This window comes from Alosa sapidissima, chromosome 2 (genome assembly GCF_018492685.1).
Source record: "Alosa sapidissima isolate fAloSap1 chromosome 2, fAloSap1.pri, whole genome shotgun sequence".
Taxonomy (NCBI): Eukaryota; Metazoa; Chordata; class Actinopteri; order Clupeiformes; family Clupeidae; genus Alosa; species Alosa sapidissima.
Genome location: NC_055958.1, coordinates 25897220 through 25917176, shown reverse-complemented (window position 1 = coordinate 25917176; position 19957 = coordinate 25897220). Strand labels below are relative to the sequence as shown.

The 19957-nt window shown below is 44.1% G+C and overlaps 1 protein-coding gene across 6 annotated transcripts in view; it reads right to left on the bottom strand.

Moving 5' to 3' along the window:
* Nucleotides 1-19957, bottom strand: part of slc4a10b (solute carrier family 4 member 10b) — a 46063-nt gene that overhangs the window by 17053 nt on the left and 9053 nt on the right. For 5 of the 6 annotated variants that reach the window (XM_042071346.1, XM_042071336.1, XM_042071359.1 and 2 more), the window contains 6 exons: nt 11261-11342; nt 8334-8477; nt 7552-7690; nt 5193-5353; nt 3755-3943; nt 1113-1201 (listed from right to left, as the gene is read on the bottom strand). In XM_042071346.1, coding sequence (XP_041927280.1) covers nt 1113-1201; nt 3755-3943; nt 5193-5353; nt 7552-7690; nt 8334-8477; nt 11261-11342 — 804 coding nt within the window. The remainder of the gene's footprint in view (nt 1-1112; nt 1202-3754; nt 3944-5192; nt 5354-7551; nt 7691-8333; nt 8478-11260; nt 11343-19957) is intronic. The other variant, XM_042071352.1, reaches the window with a different exon arrangement.

Sequence of the window (19957 nt, the reverse complement as noted above, 5' to 3'; positions counted from 1 at the left end):
ATGCCATGAAAAACCTTTGCATCATCATTCTCAGCAGAAACACTGACAGTCTGACTCATCGTACAAGTGGCCTGATTATTAGCAGTTGGATACTGAGAAAGAGGAGAACATAACATGTCAAGTGTCAAGTCAACATCTGCCCCAAAAGAGCTTAACTACATACAGGATGACAGAATGTCATGAATTCCACTGAAGTGGTTCAATAATCTTTCACTGAAGCATGAGGCGAACAGGTGGTTTGCCTGAACAAAAGCTCTACGAGCATACTTAAAAACAGACTGCAGGTTCATTCTGTGGAAATGGACAATCACCAAAATGCCAGGGAGGCAGAGCACAAATTGCGCCCGACTTAGAAAACGGCGGTTATTTTTAGGGTGGCGCTCAGCCTTAATGGGCAGAGATCAGTTTTGCACTCAGTACAGCTAAGATCCTAATCCACAGTCAGAGGTGAGCGGTCTAATGCTGGAAAAATCCCTTTGTTATTTGGGGCAGACCAGACACAAACAGAAAACAAATAAATTAAGCATTTTCCAGCTAGTTGTTATAATTTAATAGTTCCATCATCTCGGCAGATTGACAGTTTCACAGCACCTAATCATTGAAGTGAAAAAACACACTGTACAGTATTGGCAGCCCTCCATTAAAACATATTCAGTAATAAGCTGATTTACAGCTAATCAAGGCTTTTAGCAGACCTTGGGAGAAACAGAAAGGATAATTCATTAGAGACTATTATTCTGGCTAAATACTATACTGTAGAGCCATTAATAAGTTTGCTGACTTTGCAGAATGTTCATTTGAGCTGATGGTTGGAGTAATGTACAATATAAAATCAGGTCGAGTGAAGGTATAAAACTGTGCATATTGAAATGCAAGAAATCAACACCCAATAATACCCATTGCACTACTGTGAAAATAGAATAAACTAACTGCTTCATGCCCATGAGAAAGAAATTGAGCTTGATTACTCATACAGACGTTGTGCAACATCATCAAACATAATCAAAACATTGGCTGTGTTTTCTCAAATGAAGTGTGTGTTATGGCTTTCCCTGTAGGTTCTGTGTGTAAAAGAATGAGTGTGTGATCTGCTGGGGGCCGTGGGTTCTTACCTTGCTGAAGTCCACGGCACTGTTCTCTCGGCTCACCTCACTCTTCCCCTCTGGGGCCATGGGGAGTGTCTGGGGAGAGATCATCTGACCTGCGATTGGACCGGGACGAAAAGTTCAAGCTGTCACTTATCTGGCCACAAGTGGCCCTTCAACTGAGCGCATCAGCCGCTCTCATCATAAACGAAAGGCACAGGCCGGCCTCACAAATGGTAATACATCACAGCAGACAGAAGTGTCTTTTCAGGGCGGTACTGTGTTTGCTTAGCGGCCTTTGCTCCAAGGGTGAGCACTAAGGTGGACCATTGACACTCTGCTGTGTTGTATTCAACATTGGCAACATCCCCAGCGATTTGAGGAGAATCTCAAGAGCAGATAAAAGCAGCTGGGTGAGAGAGGTGGTGAATGGATTGACTGCATGAATGAGTGAGTGAGTGAGTGGATGAATGAATGGTGGATCGGGAGAATTTGTGATTAAGGGGGGTGCCTGTGATGATTAAAGCGTTGTTGCCCCCTTTGAGACAGGTTGATACAAACATGAAATTAGCTCGAGGACAGACCAGAAGAAGAGAGGGTCTCTAAAGCGGAGAAATGACATTTGCTAAAACTAATTTCAGTGTTTGATCCGCGTGTTGGCAGGTGCTATCTCTCTAGCCTAAGCTGCTAAAAAGCATCAGGGCCAGAAGCAGACCTTTCGGGTATGATTTTTTTTTAGCATAAAAACATCTGTGTCAGAGCTCTGCCACTAAAGCGATTTCACAAGCAGACAAAAACAACGAAGTAACACCCAAACATGAACCCCTTTAGCACTTTAGCATAATTCGGCCCCCGCAAACAATTTAAAAAAAATTTGATTTTGATTATGATTACACATACTCTGACTTGCACGACCAGATTTTTGCAGATTGGTCACGCACATGTCTGTTAAAATGCTGCTTTTTGGATAAGCACTACTGGAATTAATGACTCAATTCATTAATTTAACACTCCAGATGAGGCACTAAAAGGGTTTAGGGTGTTCTTTGGGGTGTTAATGTCAGCATGTGGGGAGCTGCCACAATCTGCTTCCTAAACATAAGACCTGCTAAAGGTGATCCTAAATGGAAAACAGGGTTTATTTCCAATAATTAGAGGGGGCAATGGTATTCTCGCCATTTCTCTGAATTCATTTCAGTATCATGCAGCATGGGATATTGAGTCAGGCATACCTAGTCATGCTATATCTATGTCTGTTAAAAAGACATAACTTTTTTAAAATGTTGTAAAAATGAAACAGTATTGTGATAACTGAGTAATGTGTGGTTATTTTGTCTTTTTAGTTTTCTCAATTTAAATATTTAGTTTTATCCACTTAAATATTTAGTTTTATCCATGTCAGCCATTGTCAGTGTTGTGACACCCACTAACCTCTGAGCACCAAAACTGTTAAGAAACACAAATTAGAGGAAAAAACAAACAAACAAACAAACATCTCTGTGCTCCATGCTGAGCTGCAGAGAATCATCATTTTACATGTCATCTCACAGCACTGCGAAGTGCCACACTTCCCTCCAACCTGTCAACTAGCACTGACAGAGACACGACAACAGCTTTAAGAGGAAGTCCTTCACAGGGACCTTCACCTTCACAAGTTATGTTTTAGGAAGGAGCTAAAGGAGCGAGTCTGTGAAGTATTTTAAGTTGCCTGCATCCGTGTCCTCCTCCGTGTCCAGTGGCTGGATATCGGACACGTCCGTGGCGTGCGGGAGATGTGGGCTCTTTTGCGGGGGTCTGTGCTGCGAGGCGGTGGGGGGTGGGTGGGTGGTGGATGAGGTGGGGATCGGAGTGGAGACGGGGACAGGGACACACTGAGGGCAACAGAGGGACCAGGGAGTGCAGGACGACACCTGCCTCTCACTCCGACAGCCCGCCCTCTTAAAAGAGCCACAGAAGGAGGAAGAGAGGGCGGAACAGAAGGATGAGCCGCCTGCCAATGACACACACACACACACACACACACACGCAGACATACAAAATACATACATTAAAGACACACACACACACACACACACACACAAACACATACAAATACATACAGTAAAGACACACACACACACAGATTAAAAAGACTGACTCAACCACAGGAAACAGGAGAACAGATGCTGAACCACACCAATAAAGGGTAAGAAATGGACAATGCAGGGTAATATGGAACTGTCTTACAATGGAATTAAACAGACCTTCCCAGATACCTTCCACCAGTAAAGGATAGTGACAGGGTGAAGGGTAATGCAAAATGCTAACCCATATTTGATCAAATTGAGTGTAGGTAGGTATACAGAGTGTAAAGAGGAAAATAAACTGCTGTCATTGGAGTTGATAGTCAAGAATTTGATACATATATGTGGTGCATGGTTACTCCGTACATTTTTGCTAAATTGCTTATAATGGCTATCATCACTTAATTCATCTAACCATAATATACTGTAACTACTGACCATTTTCCATCCCAAGTTAGATGTACCCTAAAACTATTCTAAAAGCTTCATATCTGACACAACTCAACTGACTGCAAGAGACTGATGATATTTCAAGACTTTCTTAAGTGGACACAGCCGAGAAGTGAGAGCATCACCTCAGCCGAGAACCGGTACGGTGGCGCTCACCGTTTTTGTCCATGTTGTGAGCCTCGGACTGCTTCTTGCCGATGTCTGCGAAGGAGCGCACAATGGGGATGCGGTTAGCCAGCTTCTTCTGGTTCTGGTGATGGTGCTGCTTGAGGAGTGCCTCGCGGACTTTACGACGGATGTCGTCTCCCAGAGGAATGGCGGCCTCCTGGTGGTCCAGGATCATTTCTGACCACCAGAGAGAGAGAGAGAGAGAGAGAGGATAGAGAGTGAGAGAGAAGAGAGAGACAGTGAGAGGATATTAAAAGCATCTGAGCTCTTTGAAGATGCCAGATCAACACTTCTGAACAAGTTCTGAACAAACGCTGTTAGGTTCCAAGGTTGTTAATCATTACATGTTAATCGTTAAATTCATACTCCAAGCATGTTAAATAACACTAACACTAAATGAGGACACAGAGCTGTTGGGCAAATTGATTTGGGGTTCATAGAGGTTCTGCCACACAAAAAAATGAGCTCGGTGGTGAACATAATGCCTGATTTAACAGAATCCATGTTCAAGCCCTTTCTGGGCAAGCAGAAGTGAATAAATAATTAATGCCACAGATGTGAACAATCTGCAGAGTGTATAATGATCCCCGATTAAAGACAGTGTGCTGGTGAGTTCTGCTGCTCCTGGGCTGATGTAGTTCATCTTTCAACTGGGTTATTTACAGCGTGTCAGAAAAACGTCATTGCAGATGGGACCTGTTAAGTTATTACACAGATCAATCAGCACCCCTCTGCAGCAGTGAGCTAGTAAAATGGCAGCACGTGTTATGACTACACATCCCATTTGTTGCAGCACACAAGCCATTTGGGTATGGGTGAGAGAGAGCGAGAGACAGAGAGAGAGACAAAAAAGTAATTTAGTCCAGGTTTTCTCTGATGTATAATTCACATGCTTAAGGAGCTGTGATAGAGCCTGGGAGCCCTTGCATGATTGATGAGGTGAGACCTCACATTAGCGCAGCTAAAATAGCTCTGAGGAGCCCACAGCCCACAGACAGGTTCTGGGGGGGAAGCGTGGGGAATTGCTGTGCCTTGCTACAATCTGAGCAATATCTCTGTACATTAGCACAATTAAAAAAACACCTTCCAGTTCAATGACAGGTCGCAGCGAATGAACCAAGAACTTTATTCTCATATTAAATCAAACTAAATGCGCATTAACTAGCATCCTAGTGTTTAACCTACAGAGAGTAGTTTCCACTGTTGTCTCCATGGTTTACAGTTGGACGCACTGTGTTGATTTGAAATTGCCATAGTGGTGGACTGAAAATTTAATCCAAATTTGCCAGTGTTGGGTAGACTGCGGCTCAGCTCCACGCGGTTCCGGCGCCGTCAGGTGTGGCAGCCTACTCAGCAGCTCCGTGTTTCTTGAATTTCCCCTGGGGATCAATAAAGTATCTATCTATCTATCTATCTATCTATCTACCTGCGATCTCGTCCAGCGAGGTGGCCCTCATGTCCAGCAGCACGGTGCCGTTAAGGATGCAGGAGCGCAGCTCAAACAGGCTGTGCAGCGAGAGAGTGGCCACGTACGGCTTACTCCACCTCTCTCCGCCATCCTCCACATCCTCCTCAAACTTCAGCCACCTGGGACACACACACACACACACACACACACACACACACACACACACACACACACACATACAAACAACACACACAAACAACACACAAAGACAAAAATAAATAACACAGGTTATTTTCATATCACTCCGTTATCTGCCACCTCAAACTGGCGCTGCCTGCACAAGGACGTGGCCCTGGTGAGGTGACTTTGCGGCAGATGCGCGGCCACAGCCAGCTGCTCCGCCATATGTGCTCAGAGTATGGACGAGGAGCTGATTAGAGCTGTGACATCAGCAGGTGCTGTGGAGTCAGGTCTGTGGCACACGTTGACGAGCCCTACTAATGTGGTGTGGCTATTTCAAAGGTGGGATGGCGGTGGGCTTTATCCCTGGGGAACTAATGTTTGTGATAGGTTGCATCCTAAAAACATCTTCAGATGAAATAAATATGTTCTTGTCATATTCAGGTGTTCTTGTCATATTCACGTTATATAGCGTTAGATAGCGATATAGAGCGATATACTGTACTGTAGCTACAAGTTTCATTCAAATCAGTCACTGTCATCCAAAGGCAATTTCATCACAAATCTCCAGAGGGAAAAATCACAAATCACACCACCATAAGTCTGATACATGGAGAGCCATAGTGTCTAATAGAAGTGTCAGCATCCTGTTCTACAGGCTCAGCAACCACAAGGGTCCCAGTCTGGGGCCGTTTCATGGTCCAAATCCATTCCTCTATACAAATTGCTCCTGTCAAAGTCTTTAATATACTATCAATTTTAAAAAAGCCAGGCCATTAAAAACAAAACACTTTATAGGCTTTCAGATAAACTTGGGGTGAGCTGAACAACAACAAGATCCACAGTGATGAACATCTAACTGTCAGAACAAGTACACTACCGATCAAAAGTTTGGGGTCACTTAGAAATTTCCATTCCACTCCATTATAGACAGAATACCAGCTGAGATCAGTTGCATTGTTTTTCTTAATAAGGGCAGCAGTTTTCAGATTATATTATGTGCTTATATAATTGCAAAAGGGTTCTCCAATGTTTTCTCAGTTAGCCTTTTAAAATGATCAGATTAGTAAACGGCATGTGCGTTTGGAACATTGGATGAATGGTTGCTGGTAATGGGAAATGTAGATATTGCATTAAAGATCAGCCATTTCTTTCTAACAGTTGTGTAATCTGAAAACTGCTGCCCTGATTAAAAAAACAATGCAACTGATCTCAGCTGGTATTCTGTCTATAATGGAGTGGAATGAAAATTTCTAATTGACCTCAAACTTTTGACTGGTAGTGTATATGTTGAGGTTATTAGGAGTTCTGTGGAACCGTCAACATGAATGTCCATGAATGGCTGGCACAGTTCTGTGATGAGAGTCACTTGAAACTGTTACCATAACAACTTCCACCCCAGGCAGAAAAATCGTTGGAAAACGGCCAGACAACTGCCATACTGTATTTATGACAAAACAAAGGTCTTTCTGGACAGCCCTGCAGATGCTAACCATAATACACATTGAACATCATATTCTAGGTTCCTAAGCCCTTTCCCTTCAAATTAAAGCACTTGTCAGTGTACAAGTAATTCCCTGCCACACAATTGCAAGCCTTGTACATGGTGTCTGGCTGAAGGATGCAGGGTGCACGCAGGCTGCAGCACAGTGGATGTGAGTGGAAAAAAAGACTCAGCAAGCCGAACTGGATGTCACAGAACTCATCCTAGCAGCTGTGAGTCATGCCGTGGTTATGAGACTGCTCTCCACATGCATTCACTGTGCCTTTGTCAGGCACCAGACAGCTTTAACGCAGCTTCTGGTCGCATCACACAAGAGTTACAAAACAGCAGCAATATTGACACTTAATACATCTGCTCAGGCCATCAGGGATTAACACAACAGTTATTGTCAGTCGTGCTAAGTAAGATTAGAAATTGATTTATAAAACCTAGTATAGTGGGCATAACAGATGGGAAGCCATAAAAATTAAACGATACCGCCTGAGGCAGTAAAAGACTGAGTTGTGCACCCTTACAGTAAGTGCATTCAAGTATTCAAGAAATAGTTACGTCAGGGGAACTAAGTATGACTACTTAAGAGCATTTGTGCAGCCCACTTCAAGGGCACCTAATGTGAGTTACTTGAATAGCGTGCCCATCCCTCTAGGTGCACACGTAACGGTGGTGGTGGTGGTGGTGGCGGTGGTGCATTACCTGGCCGTCTCTCTCCACTCGACGTCCTCCCCTTCCCGCCAGCAGATCTCGTCCAGCTGTGTGAAGAGGTCGTGGGGGATGTGCTCCTCGTCGTCATCCTCTGTGCCCAGTAGGAACTGCACTCTCTGAGATGGGGTGTCTGACGACCAGAGACGGATGGAGAACGCTCACAATCCATTAAAACAAACTTATATAAACATGCACTGTTTACAGTTATGGTTGGTTATGGTTACCAGTTATGGTTTAAAGCAACCAGGAATATGTTTGTGCTATAGTGAACTTAATCGTACAGTAGGAGGGATTGAGAATAAAGACAGCATGATGGGAGATTTTGCAATGATTTGTTAAGTGAGAAGATCATCTTCATAAATGCATGTGATAACACTATGTATGCATGATCAGCGCAAATTAGCATCCTCAAAAGTAAACATATTTGCCTTTAAATGGGGCTGAAATAAACAGTATATTATATATTTGTATTATTATTATTACTTTAAATGGTGCTGAAATACACAGTATATTATATATTTGTATTATTATTCTTTAATGTTTTGGTTGACACTTTTATCCAAAGCGACTTACAGACGTCAATTACTGCAGGGCCCCAGAGCTACTTAGGGTAAAGTGCCTTGCTCAAACGCAGCCAGGAAATGTTTCTGGCTTAGCCACAATACTACCACCGCTCGCATATTAGTAGAATAAAGAAGAAGAGGGCACTACAACCCAGGATTTGGGTCAAATCCTCCTCCTCTATCCCGCCCACACTGGAAGGCTGGCCTTACTGTAGGAGGGCGACTCACGGCCATCGTCCACCCCGCTGTCCCTCTCCCGGCTCCTCCTCCGGTGCCGGTGGCCGTGGTGCCTGTGCCTCCGGTGGGTCTTCCGGCCCAGCGGCACGTGCACGCCGATGTAGAGAGTCCGGTGGCCTGGGGGAGCGGGAGCACGTTTGGAGGGTTAGAGGGGGTGGGGGTGGGGGTGGGGGTGGGTTTGGAGTACAGCCAAAGAGCCACGAACCATCACAGCGAGACAGCTTACTGTATGTGACAGCTACTGATTCAAATCAGCAGCCGTTGGGTACACACACTGTTTTCCCCCCAGCTCTTCCCTACTACTGTTGCTTTTTCTGCTTTTAGTCTTTTTTCCTTCTGTGAGCATTCACTATCAACAATCGGGGGAGTCCAATTCCAAACCATATTAATACAGCAAAAAGGATAGTAAATAAATAGAATTAAGTGTAATCTGGATTTAGAGGTCGCGCCATCAGGGTTTCCATGGAAGTGGATACTGACAGAGTGTCCCGGAGAGAGGAATTAAATTATGACATTGGTGGGGTGCTTTAGCTGAAACATTATTACTACACCATTTTATAAGAAGTGACCTGGCTGAAAGGATATGCTCAGCATTTAACATCTGCCGCTGCAGTGACAACGCACACACCCGCATATGCACACACACACGCAGGCACGCACGCACGCATGCAGACACACACACACACACACACACACACACACACACACAGACACACACACACACACACACACACACACACACAGAGTACTCTTCTAAAAGCCTCCATGGCTAAAACAATGGAACTGCCATGCACAGGTGTGCTGCAGATTCTACAGGTATTATCACAAAACAATACAAATAAACAGCAAGAGCACAATAATAGTATATTATGAAACACCAATTAGCCTGATATCAGTGTCCACTTCCTTTCTTTTCTTTGATCCTCTCATGAACTTCTGAACCAAGACTACCATGGCCCATAGCCTAACTGTGAAATCTGTCAAACACATCCAGCACTCTCAGTGACAACCCCCCCCTCCCCCCTCTGGGTTGCCGCCATGTGTTCCTGTGGCCGCGTGAGGCTAACGCGCACTGACCGCGGCACGGCCTGCTCTCCACTCCATGCTCCCCCCGCCCCGAGGCAGCAGGCCATCTTGGCTCATGAAGCTGCTCCTCTGAGCATTCGGCTGACATTCAGTCTCTCTCCATCTCCATCTCTCTCCATCTCTCTCTCTCTATCCATCTCTCTCTCTTTCTCTCTTTCTCTTTCGGCCACCAGCCTGTGTCATTTAATAAGGCCCAGAAATGTCAGGAAATCATATGTCTCGGGTCGATGTGTGGCCCTGGGAGTTGTCAGGCCCAGAAGGCAGGCTCAGAAATGAGAGTCTAAGTGAATTCTAATTCTTTTTTTTCAGTCAGTGCTGTGCCAATTCGAACAATGCCACACTCTAATCTTGCACCGTCATGGTGTGTTTGTGTGTGTGGGTTTCTGTGTATGCGTGTGATTTTTGTGTCAGTAAGTGTGTATGGTTGTGTATGAGTGTGTGTGTGTATGAGTGTGTGTGTGTGTGTGTGTGTGTGTGTGTGTGTGTGTGTGTGTGTGTGTGTGTGTGTGTGTGTGTGTGTGTTTAGTGTTTCTTTTGTTCAGGGGCTGTGGAGTGAGTCAGCAGTGTAGTTGGCGTGTACCCATGAAGGGTTGCAGAGAGGGAAGAGAGAGAGAGAGAGAGAGAAAGAGTAAGTGAGAAAGAGACAGAGAGAGCGAGAGCGAGATTGAACAAATGAAACCCAAACATTTGCTATGTGAGGCTGCACATCGGTGACATCACACAGAAGCACCAGGAAAATGGCCAATCTGCCTCAGAGACACCACAGTCACGACACACTGCAGCTGCAAGTCAGAAACTGTTACACATCACAGTGTGTACAGTACACAGGACCACACACACACACACACACACACACACTAGGTCCACACATAGAAATCTGTGGCTAAACCATTCCCTAAAAGACATATATATATTTGACGTTCCTCAGACATCGGATATGTTGATGATTTTCTGGTACTATCAGTATTTCAGCAATACATGAATCTGAATGAATTGACACAATACAATATTTAGTTGATTGTGATGGGATTACCAGCCATTTTATTGCAGGGTCTTACAAATGATCACTAAATCACTTGATGTGAACCCATAAAATGGATCGAGCGGTAGATACACCTTTCTACCATAATGATACTTGTATGAGCAATTTAATTTGTGTTGGAAGTAGGCACTGAGAAAGACATTTTTGAACCTGACTGCCATCCCTCCCAATAATTTATTCCTAACACATCACCGTAAGTCCTATATATCCTGTCTCTGTATGTGTGCTTTTCGTATGTTGGAGGGAGAGAGACAAGACCAGTGTAAAAATAGAACACTTCCTGAGGCTGACACATGGCTGACGTCAGTGCTGGTCCACCAAACAACACCCCCCCCCCCCCCCCCCCCCCCCACACACACACACACACACACACTCCCCAGAGCCTGTCTCCCATGAGGTCCTCCTTCCCCCTCCCTTCCCATGTCTTCTGTCTCCTGAGAGGTGCAAAGGGAAAGCGCTCAACACAGGCGGTCTCCACTCTTCTCTTCCTGCGCACCATGCCACCCACACACTCTGCCACACAGACACCCACATCCTTGACCTTCAGCAGAAAGAAAAGGGCCAACCGCAGATAACAGTCATTTCCTGTGTATTAGCCACATTGTGCACAAGCCGCAGGACAGAGTTTTATGCAATTTACAAGTAACAAAACCATATTAATACCATATTAACTGCCCCTGTGTATTAACCTCTAGCTGAAGAAATTTTGCAAAATCAATGTATGAGCCGTGGCCAATAGTTGGGAAATTACGGTAAACCCAGTTCATCTTACCTTCAAGCTCCTCCTTCTCAAAGTTGGTCTTCAGCATGGACCTCGCCCCTCCCTGGTCCACCACAGCCTCCTCATCGTTCCTCTGTGGGGGGACAGTTCATTAGTCCATCACAGTTAGCACTTAGCACATTTAAGTCACAACATTTCGCAACACCACAGCAAGTGATCACGGGAGGGAGAAACATGGCCACCACACAAGCGAGGAAACGACACACACACACACACACACACACACACACACACACACACACAAACACACACACACACACACACACACACACACACACACACACACACACACACACACACACACACACCACACCACAACCACAAAGTGATAATGAGGAGACAGTTATAAACATAGTGTTACTTCAACACTGATCACCACACACCACAGTGGATATAAGCTTTATTGACCTTCATGCCATTTTGCATGAGAAATGGATTCTCTGTGTATTATATTTTTTCAGTTGTCATAATGAACAACTAATTCAATACACTGGTGGAACGACCTTAATGTATTTAGTTACTTTACTGTACCTTCTGTATCCAAAAGCACCCAAATAAGTAGGTAAAGTAACTAAAGTCCCTATCTTATTTAAAATGTCTTATTTCTTATTTTCTACGAATAGTGAATGATAAGGGGCTGAGAGTTCTGCACTTTTACCAATCAGCCTCTGGGCTACATCCTCCGTAGCTATTCTTTTGGCTGAGGACCATCATACATTTTAATAGCATCTGACCTCCTTGTATCATCTCCCCAGGCTGAGAGTACACACACACACTTCAGTTGACAGTTTCCATGGTTACTAATGTGGTCAATAACAAACCTCTCATGCTGCAATCAAATTGTCAAGTACTTTCAGACACTACAGCTTTTCTCACATGGCATTCTGACGTCAGAGACATATTCTTCTCTCAGAGCCATTCCATTATGTGATGTGTATCTTGTCCCAGTTCTCATAGAACACTCTATTATACCCATTTACACTGGTTGCTAGGACATGGAGCAGGAATAGCTGACAAATGACCTGCATCATAATATTCAATATTTTCCGTATCAAACATGCCAGTGGGCACCGCACAGCTAAGACTACATTATGTATAGAGTACGGAGCGATAGGCACATATTCAACACACAATAGCCAGTGAATAGTAGTCCAGGAGAGAGGGAAAGTCAGAGAGGTGTTTCTGCATGCGTGCATATCGAAAGCACTCAACCACCTCCATGTTTAATTTCTCTCTTAATTATTGGTGCATTCCTGCAGTTCTATTCATAGCAGCACGCACTCTATATAAATAAATTAGCGAGAATATGCTGACAATATGTGTGCCAGCGCCGTTAACGAGACCTTCCTGCAAGTCTCCAAGGGGCCCATCTGACAACAGAAGCCAGGGAGACAAGGCAACCGTAACACTACACACCATTAAAGTGCATCTGCTCAAATCTGCTTGGTTAATGAGAGCCTGATGAATTGCTTGTCACGTTTATCATGGCAACATTTGGCATTAGCCCCAAGGGTGGGGTGGGTGGAGTATTTGTGGGCAGAGTCGGACATCCCGGTTCCATAAAGTAAAAGTACTGCCATATACCTTTCTACCTGTGCACTTAATACAGGTGATATCACTAATTACCTGATCTACCCGGCTGCTAATTAGGACGAGCTGGTTTACTAAATGGTTGGATCAAATACTTGGCAGAACTTTTACTTTCTGAACCCGGGTTGTCCGTGTGTGTTGGTGGAACAGAGTATCCCCTCGTCGACCTCACAGAACTTCATTATCCGCTGCCATGACAACAGTCCATCCGCGGTGGAGAAGCCCCGGCATGAGACCCCATTCTGGCTAACAGCCTCCGGACCTCCAGACAAACAAGCCTGGCCTGGATCTCCCTGTCCTTACACAGGAGGTCACGTAAAGGATGCAATGCATTCAATGCTAATGGTAAGGGCTCTATGAAACAGAAGGAAATGCTTTCCATTAGGTCTCTAGTTTTCTGCAACTATGGCCTTCATGAAAAGAAGCACACATAAACATTTACAAAGGCTGATTCAAACTGATCTGGTCTTACCCTAAACCCAGTATAACAACAATACCTGAAAGGGATGCACATTTTTAGATGACATGATATTATGCTATGATACTTGTGGGTTGAAATGTTATGACAGATTTAGGTAGTTGCTAGGTTTATATCTGGTACGTCAGGCTGACGCTACGCTGACAATGTGATATTTTTAATCTGCCCCTGCTGTGCACTAATTGGTACTGCTTCATCAAACAGCACAGAAAACAGACAAAACTATTGAAATTGGATGTCCTTAAATGCCCTGTGAAGGTCACAGAAATGCAAATAACTCACAAGACTTTCCTGTGGTGTAGTGCCCTTTTGATTTTCCAACTACTTGCAGAGACACACTAATCCAAATTCATAAATATGAGCATCCCATTTGATTGCTGCATTCAATTAAAACTGTTGCCAGAGTCTTTCATTATAACCAATACCACACAGTAAAGAGCAACTCTCTGGGGTGGTGGTTTAAATGACAGTGTGGATTAGAGCACCACCATTGCTGTTAAAACCACACATGCCCATCCATGTGAGAGCAGAGCACTGCTGAAAGAGACAGAGAGAATTAGAGAGAGACAGAGAGAAAGCATAAGAGAGAGAGACAGAGAACGAGACAGAGATTTAAAGAGAGACAGAGAGAAAGCACAAGAGAGAGAGAGAGAGAAAGAGAGTGAGAGAGAGAGTGGGAGAGGGAAGCCGGGGCAGATGTTAGTAGTCCAGACGAGTTCAGTGCAATGCACTAAAGCTGGCATCTAATGTCCAGGATGCTGTCTGACAGCGTTTGGAATTAACCCACAAATGTATTGTCTGAGAAAGAAAATCTACCCAGACCTCTGTTTTGAAAAAATCATACGTTAATATAATGCAGGATTATTACATAAACAGAGATGAGTGATGTTGACGTCTCTATAGCCACGGTAAATAAACACCCTTATTTATACAGTGTGTGGTAAATACAGCGCTAGAATAAACTGTGCTGGTGGGATGAACTGTACCGCATAATTTACTCTAAACTGTGCAAGAGGCGACTTCTTTATCGGGTGTAATTACAGCCTTAATGTAGGATGACAATGGTGTTCTCTACCACCACCACAGGAACAAGCAGTTAAGGCCCATGCAAAGAATACAGTATGCTGAGACTAAAGAATTTCATGAATCATGCCATACATCAGGATTACTGAAAATGGGGAATGTCTAATTTAATGTCAATCCTTAAATCCTGTCAGATTTGGATGTACAGTTATGTCCTGCGGTAGATAGCTAACGTTACACATTACAAGATGCACTATGCTCCCTCTACTATGAAACAGTGTAAGTGAAGGATGTTCTTAAATGCAATCGCATTTTCAGAGTGCGAGAGCCTTTCTTCCATAAGCAGTATATTCAGGGCCGTATTAAGTCCCGGTCCCAGAACAGGAGAGACGCCTACTACCGCATCTGAGGCCTCGTATGCTCAACCCCGGGCAGGAGAATACTAATGACGGAGCTCTGGCGCAGAGGAAGTCATGTGAGCAGAGCTCAAGAGAGGTGTGAGGGGCAACATATGACGCAGCAGCCAGGATGAGCGTGTGTGTGTGTGCGCCGGGCCCTCCTTACTGACGTATGGGAAGGAGGAGGAGGAAGGGCACCCTAGGAAGACAGGCCAGGAGAACATAAGGAGTAAGAAGAGGAAGAAAGAGAAAGAGGGATGAGTGTGCAAGTACATGTGTGAACGAGTATCTGTACACAGTGTGTGTGTGTGTGTGTGTGTGTATCTGCATATTTGCCTGTGTGTGAAATGTGCTTGTCAAGATTTCCGTGGTGATCCTCTCTGAGCTCCGAGTGTGAGCCCCAGCTAAATCTCTGCTGAGTCCCCCTGTGTGCCTTCTCTGCTCTCTGCGGCAGCGCGAGCTCGGCTCACTTCAAGCTCTTGTTTACCAGCCCTCACCAGACACCCCCACACAACCCGACCAACCCAAACACCAGCCCCTATTTGCATTAGCGACATTCGCTGAGCATGCTAATGCACTCTTGGGAAGCCGATGGGAATATAACCGTATTTCATCAAGCAGCAGAAAGCCGCGACTGGAGAAACGGCGCATGCCACACAAATTGATGCGTGTGTGCTGTGCCGCACGCTCTCACAGACAAGAACAACGAGCCTCTTTCAGATGTGTTGTGAAAAATGAATGACATTTAATCTGCATGGGACGTAATCCACTTAAGCTGCCTATCCTTCCTGACATATAGCTGCGCGACTTAAACAATCCCTCTTTTTGTGCACTACTTTTTCTTTTTTCTTTTTTTCATACAACGCTTTAAGTAATCCTGGAAAAAAACAACGGCATGCTCTCGAGGCAGGCGTAAGACAAACAGGTCGGGGAGACATCACGCGCGCTTTAAGTCGGGCTTTATCCGTGTTCAGCGTGACAGTCAGACAAGGCAGTGTCTGCCATCGCATGCAGAGACAATCCGCATTGGATGTCTAAAAATGAAGAGCCATTATATTCAGTGGAAAGGACTATGGTGAGCAGCCTAGACTGGCGTGACCCTCATGATAGTGTGAAGTTAAGCTTAGAAGTAACGTGTCAGAAAAGACCGTGGCATAAGAATCAGTAAGACCATCCATAGTCTGACTATATATTAATTTGAAGTGAATACCAGTTGTGGTTGAGAAACAGCTGGCTTGGTGTCACCATGCATGTGCTCCACAATGACAATCAACAATCCCAACATAAACCAAGTAGAATGAACTGGGACTGGGTCATTTTTAGCATGCAGGAGCACACTGTGAGCAAACCAGTTCTTAACGGTTTGAAAATGCTACTGGTGCTTCATGTGAGAGAGCTGCAGCATGAAACATCTCTTAGCAGCATACAAAGGCACTTGGCTCTGTCTTTTGTGAGCTAGAGTAGTGCCAGAGGCATAAATCGTGACACAGATTCTGCCCACTCCTCCCACCCCCTCCTCCTCCCCCCCTGCCTGTGTCTGCAGGAGTCCTGAGAGTGCTGTGGAGGACGCTCACCACAAGGCCTTACTGCTGCCCAAGGCACTACGCTAAGGCTGAGGAGAGGCAGTGGAGAGGCCAGAGTGAGTGTGGGTGTATGCACAAGGCTGAGAGCATGTATGTATGCATGCCTGTATGCGTGTGTGTGCGTGTGTGTGCGTGTGTGTGTGTGTGTGTGCGTGTGTGTCTATGCATGCCTGTATGCGTGTGTGTGTGTGTGTGTGTGTCTATGCATGCCTGTATGCGTGTGTGTGTGTGTGCGCGTGTGTGTGTGTGTGTGCGTGCGTGCGTGCGTGTGTGTGTGTTTGTGTGTTGCACATGCTGTATGGGAGCTTGTAAATAGATAATGTGTTGTGCATAGAATATGTTAGAGGGAGAGACAAAGGCTTCATGCATGAATGTACAGTATGTATGTGTGTGTGTGTGTGTGTGTGGGGGGGGGGGGGGTCATGTCTAAACGTATGTGTGTATGTGTGTGTGTGCGTGATAGTGTGTCTGTGAAAGGGGCGGATGGACTACATATGTGCTGTAGCCATTGATGGATTTTTGCTGCTAATGTACATTCCCAATGGCTACACAATGGCTACACAATCAGTGCATCAGTATCATGTTCCCAAATACTTTTAGTATATCCTTAGCTTAAACACTGCACACTATATCCCTCGTACTAGACTGGCTACTGGTTTCACCCAACTGCTACAGCTGCATTATTGGTACATAATTTGTCTGTCAATAGTTTCAAAGCACCATCGGTATCTTCAGTCAGAGTACTGACATTGTAATGGCCAAAAACTGTCATGGGCAAATGCACTAAAGCAGTACATGTTTATATTTCAGAGATTGTTAATTCCTTTTTAAATTGTATGTGTATTGAGCTGTAATGTCATGACCATTGCAGGATTTACACTGCTGATGTTTCGGTACAATCAGCAGATTTTCAGGAATACCTAAATCACCACTAGCAGATTGCTCAGAGTGCTTCTTCTTCAAAAACTTCAAGCCCTTTATTCATGAGTCATGACCAGGGCTGCCAACTTTTCAAAAAACCTTGGAGTGAGATTTGGTGGGGCCAACCAAAATTTTGCTGCGGAAATCTTTGTTTGGCTCATTCAGCATTATACCGTACAGTAAAAAAAACGTACATCAGTGGTTCTCAGATGTAGGGACCAGGCATGGACGGATTATGAACTTTCGGGCCCCTGAGGCCACATGTTTTAAGGGTTCCCCACTAATTGTCGCATATGTGGAAGGGGGGTTTGGGACTCTTTCAACTATGGAACGTAATAGTGATCATCAAATACCTCTCTAGATTTCAGTGCCAACATTTAACAATATAATCAAACAGTCCAAAAGTAAATTAAATATCAAACTAAACCGAAAATGTCATGCTTTTAAAGGCCTACCAGTATGCCGCTCCAAGAAACGCATGTCTCAAAATAAAACTTGCATAAGAAATAAAGGGCTGTCTCGAATACAATCCTGCCCCTAAAGGCCTGTACTTTGTCTTAAGACCCCGGCCATAATTTGAGGATTTACGGTATCTAAGTAGACAAACTGGCTTCAGATATCCAACAGAGTGAATAGAGATTGTGCAGTCTTAGCTGTGGTTAGTGACGTGATGCTGTTAATGGGGAGTTTTACATAGCCTAGCGTAAACCTATAGGTTATTATTTATTTGGCGTACCTATAAGGCTTTTTACCTTATCAAAAGTGAGGGGGATGACTGATCTCTTCAACACTGCAGGGGATTTGGCGCTTGTCAACACTGTGTGTGTGACAGAAGAGGAATGGGAGAATGCGTGTAACAAAAAAAAAAAGTTTATGAGCGATTTACGCACAAATGGGAGAATCCAATGAAAATGACAATGAAGCACTAAACAGATGCTGAAAACAGCACTGGTATTTCGCACGGCAAAAGTGGGGGGGTCCAAACTAACAATTTTAAAAAGTGGGTGGGTGTTTTGTAAGAATTTAAGAAATGTTTGTATATTTTAACTTTTAAATGCATCAATCAGGTGCACTTTCAAAATAAATTCAGCGGTCAGACTTGCTTATTTTTATAGAAATATTTGTGCTGTAGCTATTTTGCACTTCAGAATTATAACCATGCACACACAGGTGGAATAGTTATGGTGATATTGCAATAAGTTCACAACCACAAAAACATATGCTACTCATATTTCACAGTTCAGAAATGTTCAAAAATGTGTGTACATTTCAGCACTCCATGAAATTATGCAGAAGTGGTCACCTGTGTTAATTGTAAACATTAATGTCACTAGGAAGCATGCCAATATAAATGTATTCATGTATCTGTAATGGGATTGGCTGGAACCTGACAATATAAGAACCATGATAGTGGGATAATCTATGGCTGAGCAATTAACACAAATGTATGTAGGCCTACTGACAAATAGTTTACATTAGAATACATTATAATTTCGCAGCAATTAGGCTATGTAGAAATGTGTTGCAATTTCAAAACCGGATTACTCAGGAACCACTTATTGCACAGAGGCATGCTTTATATCCTCGTATTCGGTACGGTTTGCTGTTTATTGTGATATTGGGTTTGCCACGTGTTGTGTGAAGGGTTAGTGAAATATTAAACCGAGAGTAATGGGTGTGCACTGTGTGCAAAATGCAAATATGATTAGCCTAAATTGCACGTCGGTTCAATGTTAATTTTCGAGAACCATTTATCACAGCAACTTGGCGCTAATATCATTGGAAAGCTTAGATTCGGCACGTTCACCTGATGTGTGATATCATTTGACACTTCAGCGTGAAAAATACTCAATAATACTCAAAGCATACCGGGAAATGCGGCTTCAGGTAGCATCGCAAATGAGAGAAAAGAACCCTCTTGAACCCTCTCACCGTTTCTGAAAGCATAACCGTGGCTCAACAGGTAGATCTATAGATAGGCTAAACTCATTTTTCAGGCATCTGACCGACCGGGTTGACACTTTAGCGTGAGAAATCGGGGGTGTAGCGTGTGAGTGTGTGAAACTAATCAAATGCGTGTGTCTCACGGCCAATGCGTGAGAGTTGGCACCTACAGTATGGTCATGACACATTACAAATGCTTTCAGAATTTCCAAAAGATTAGAATTTAGGATAGTTGTCCCCCTCCCTCCATAAATTGTCTTTTTTAAATCATTAAAAATCTGCTTTACTTTAATGCGGATGGCAGGAATGGCCTCCAACTGACAGTTAAATCCATTTAGTCACTAAAAACTTTCACTCACTAAAGCCTCGCTCAGGCACGATCTCCTAGTAATGCGGAAGCGACTTGTGGTCAACAAATGGCCCCACACACATTCTGTTCTCTGCCACAGAAACTCAGCACACGGGTCCACTTGTTGTCTCCAAATAGCTTGTGCAAAAAATGACTTTCACAAGTAAGCTGTTACATTACTATACATCACTCTATTAGCAGCGGCACCAGCATGACCAAATAATCTGATGATGACAGTGAGTGACGTCCTCAAATGTCAGCCCTCCATTCTAAGCCACTCTGCATTTGAGAGTGCTTGATAAATATAGGAGTTCTATCTATGCCAAGAGGAACTACCAATGGGATTTTTTTCTAAATGGGAACTTTGTGCTTTAGTGCCTCTTCATACTGTATATGTGAACT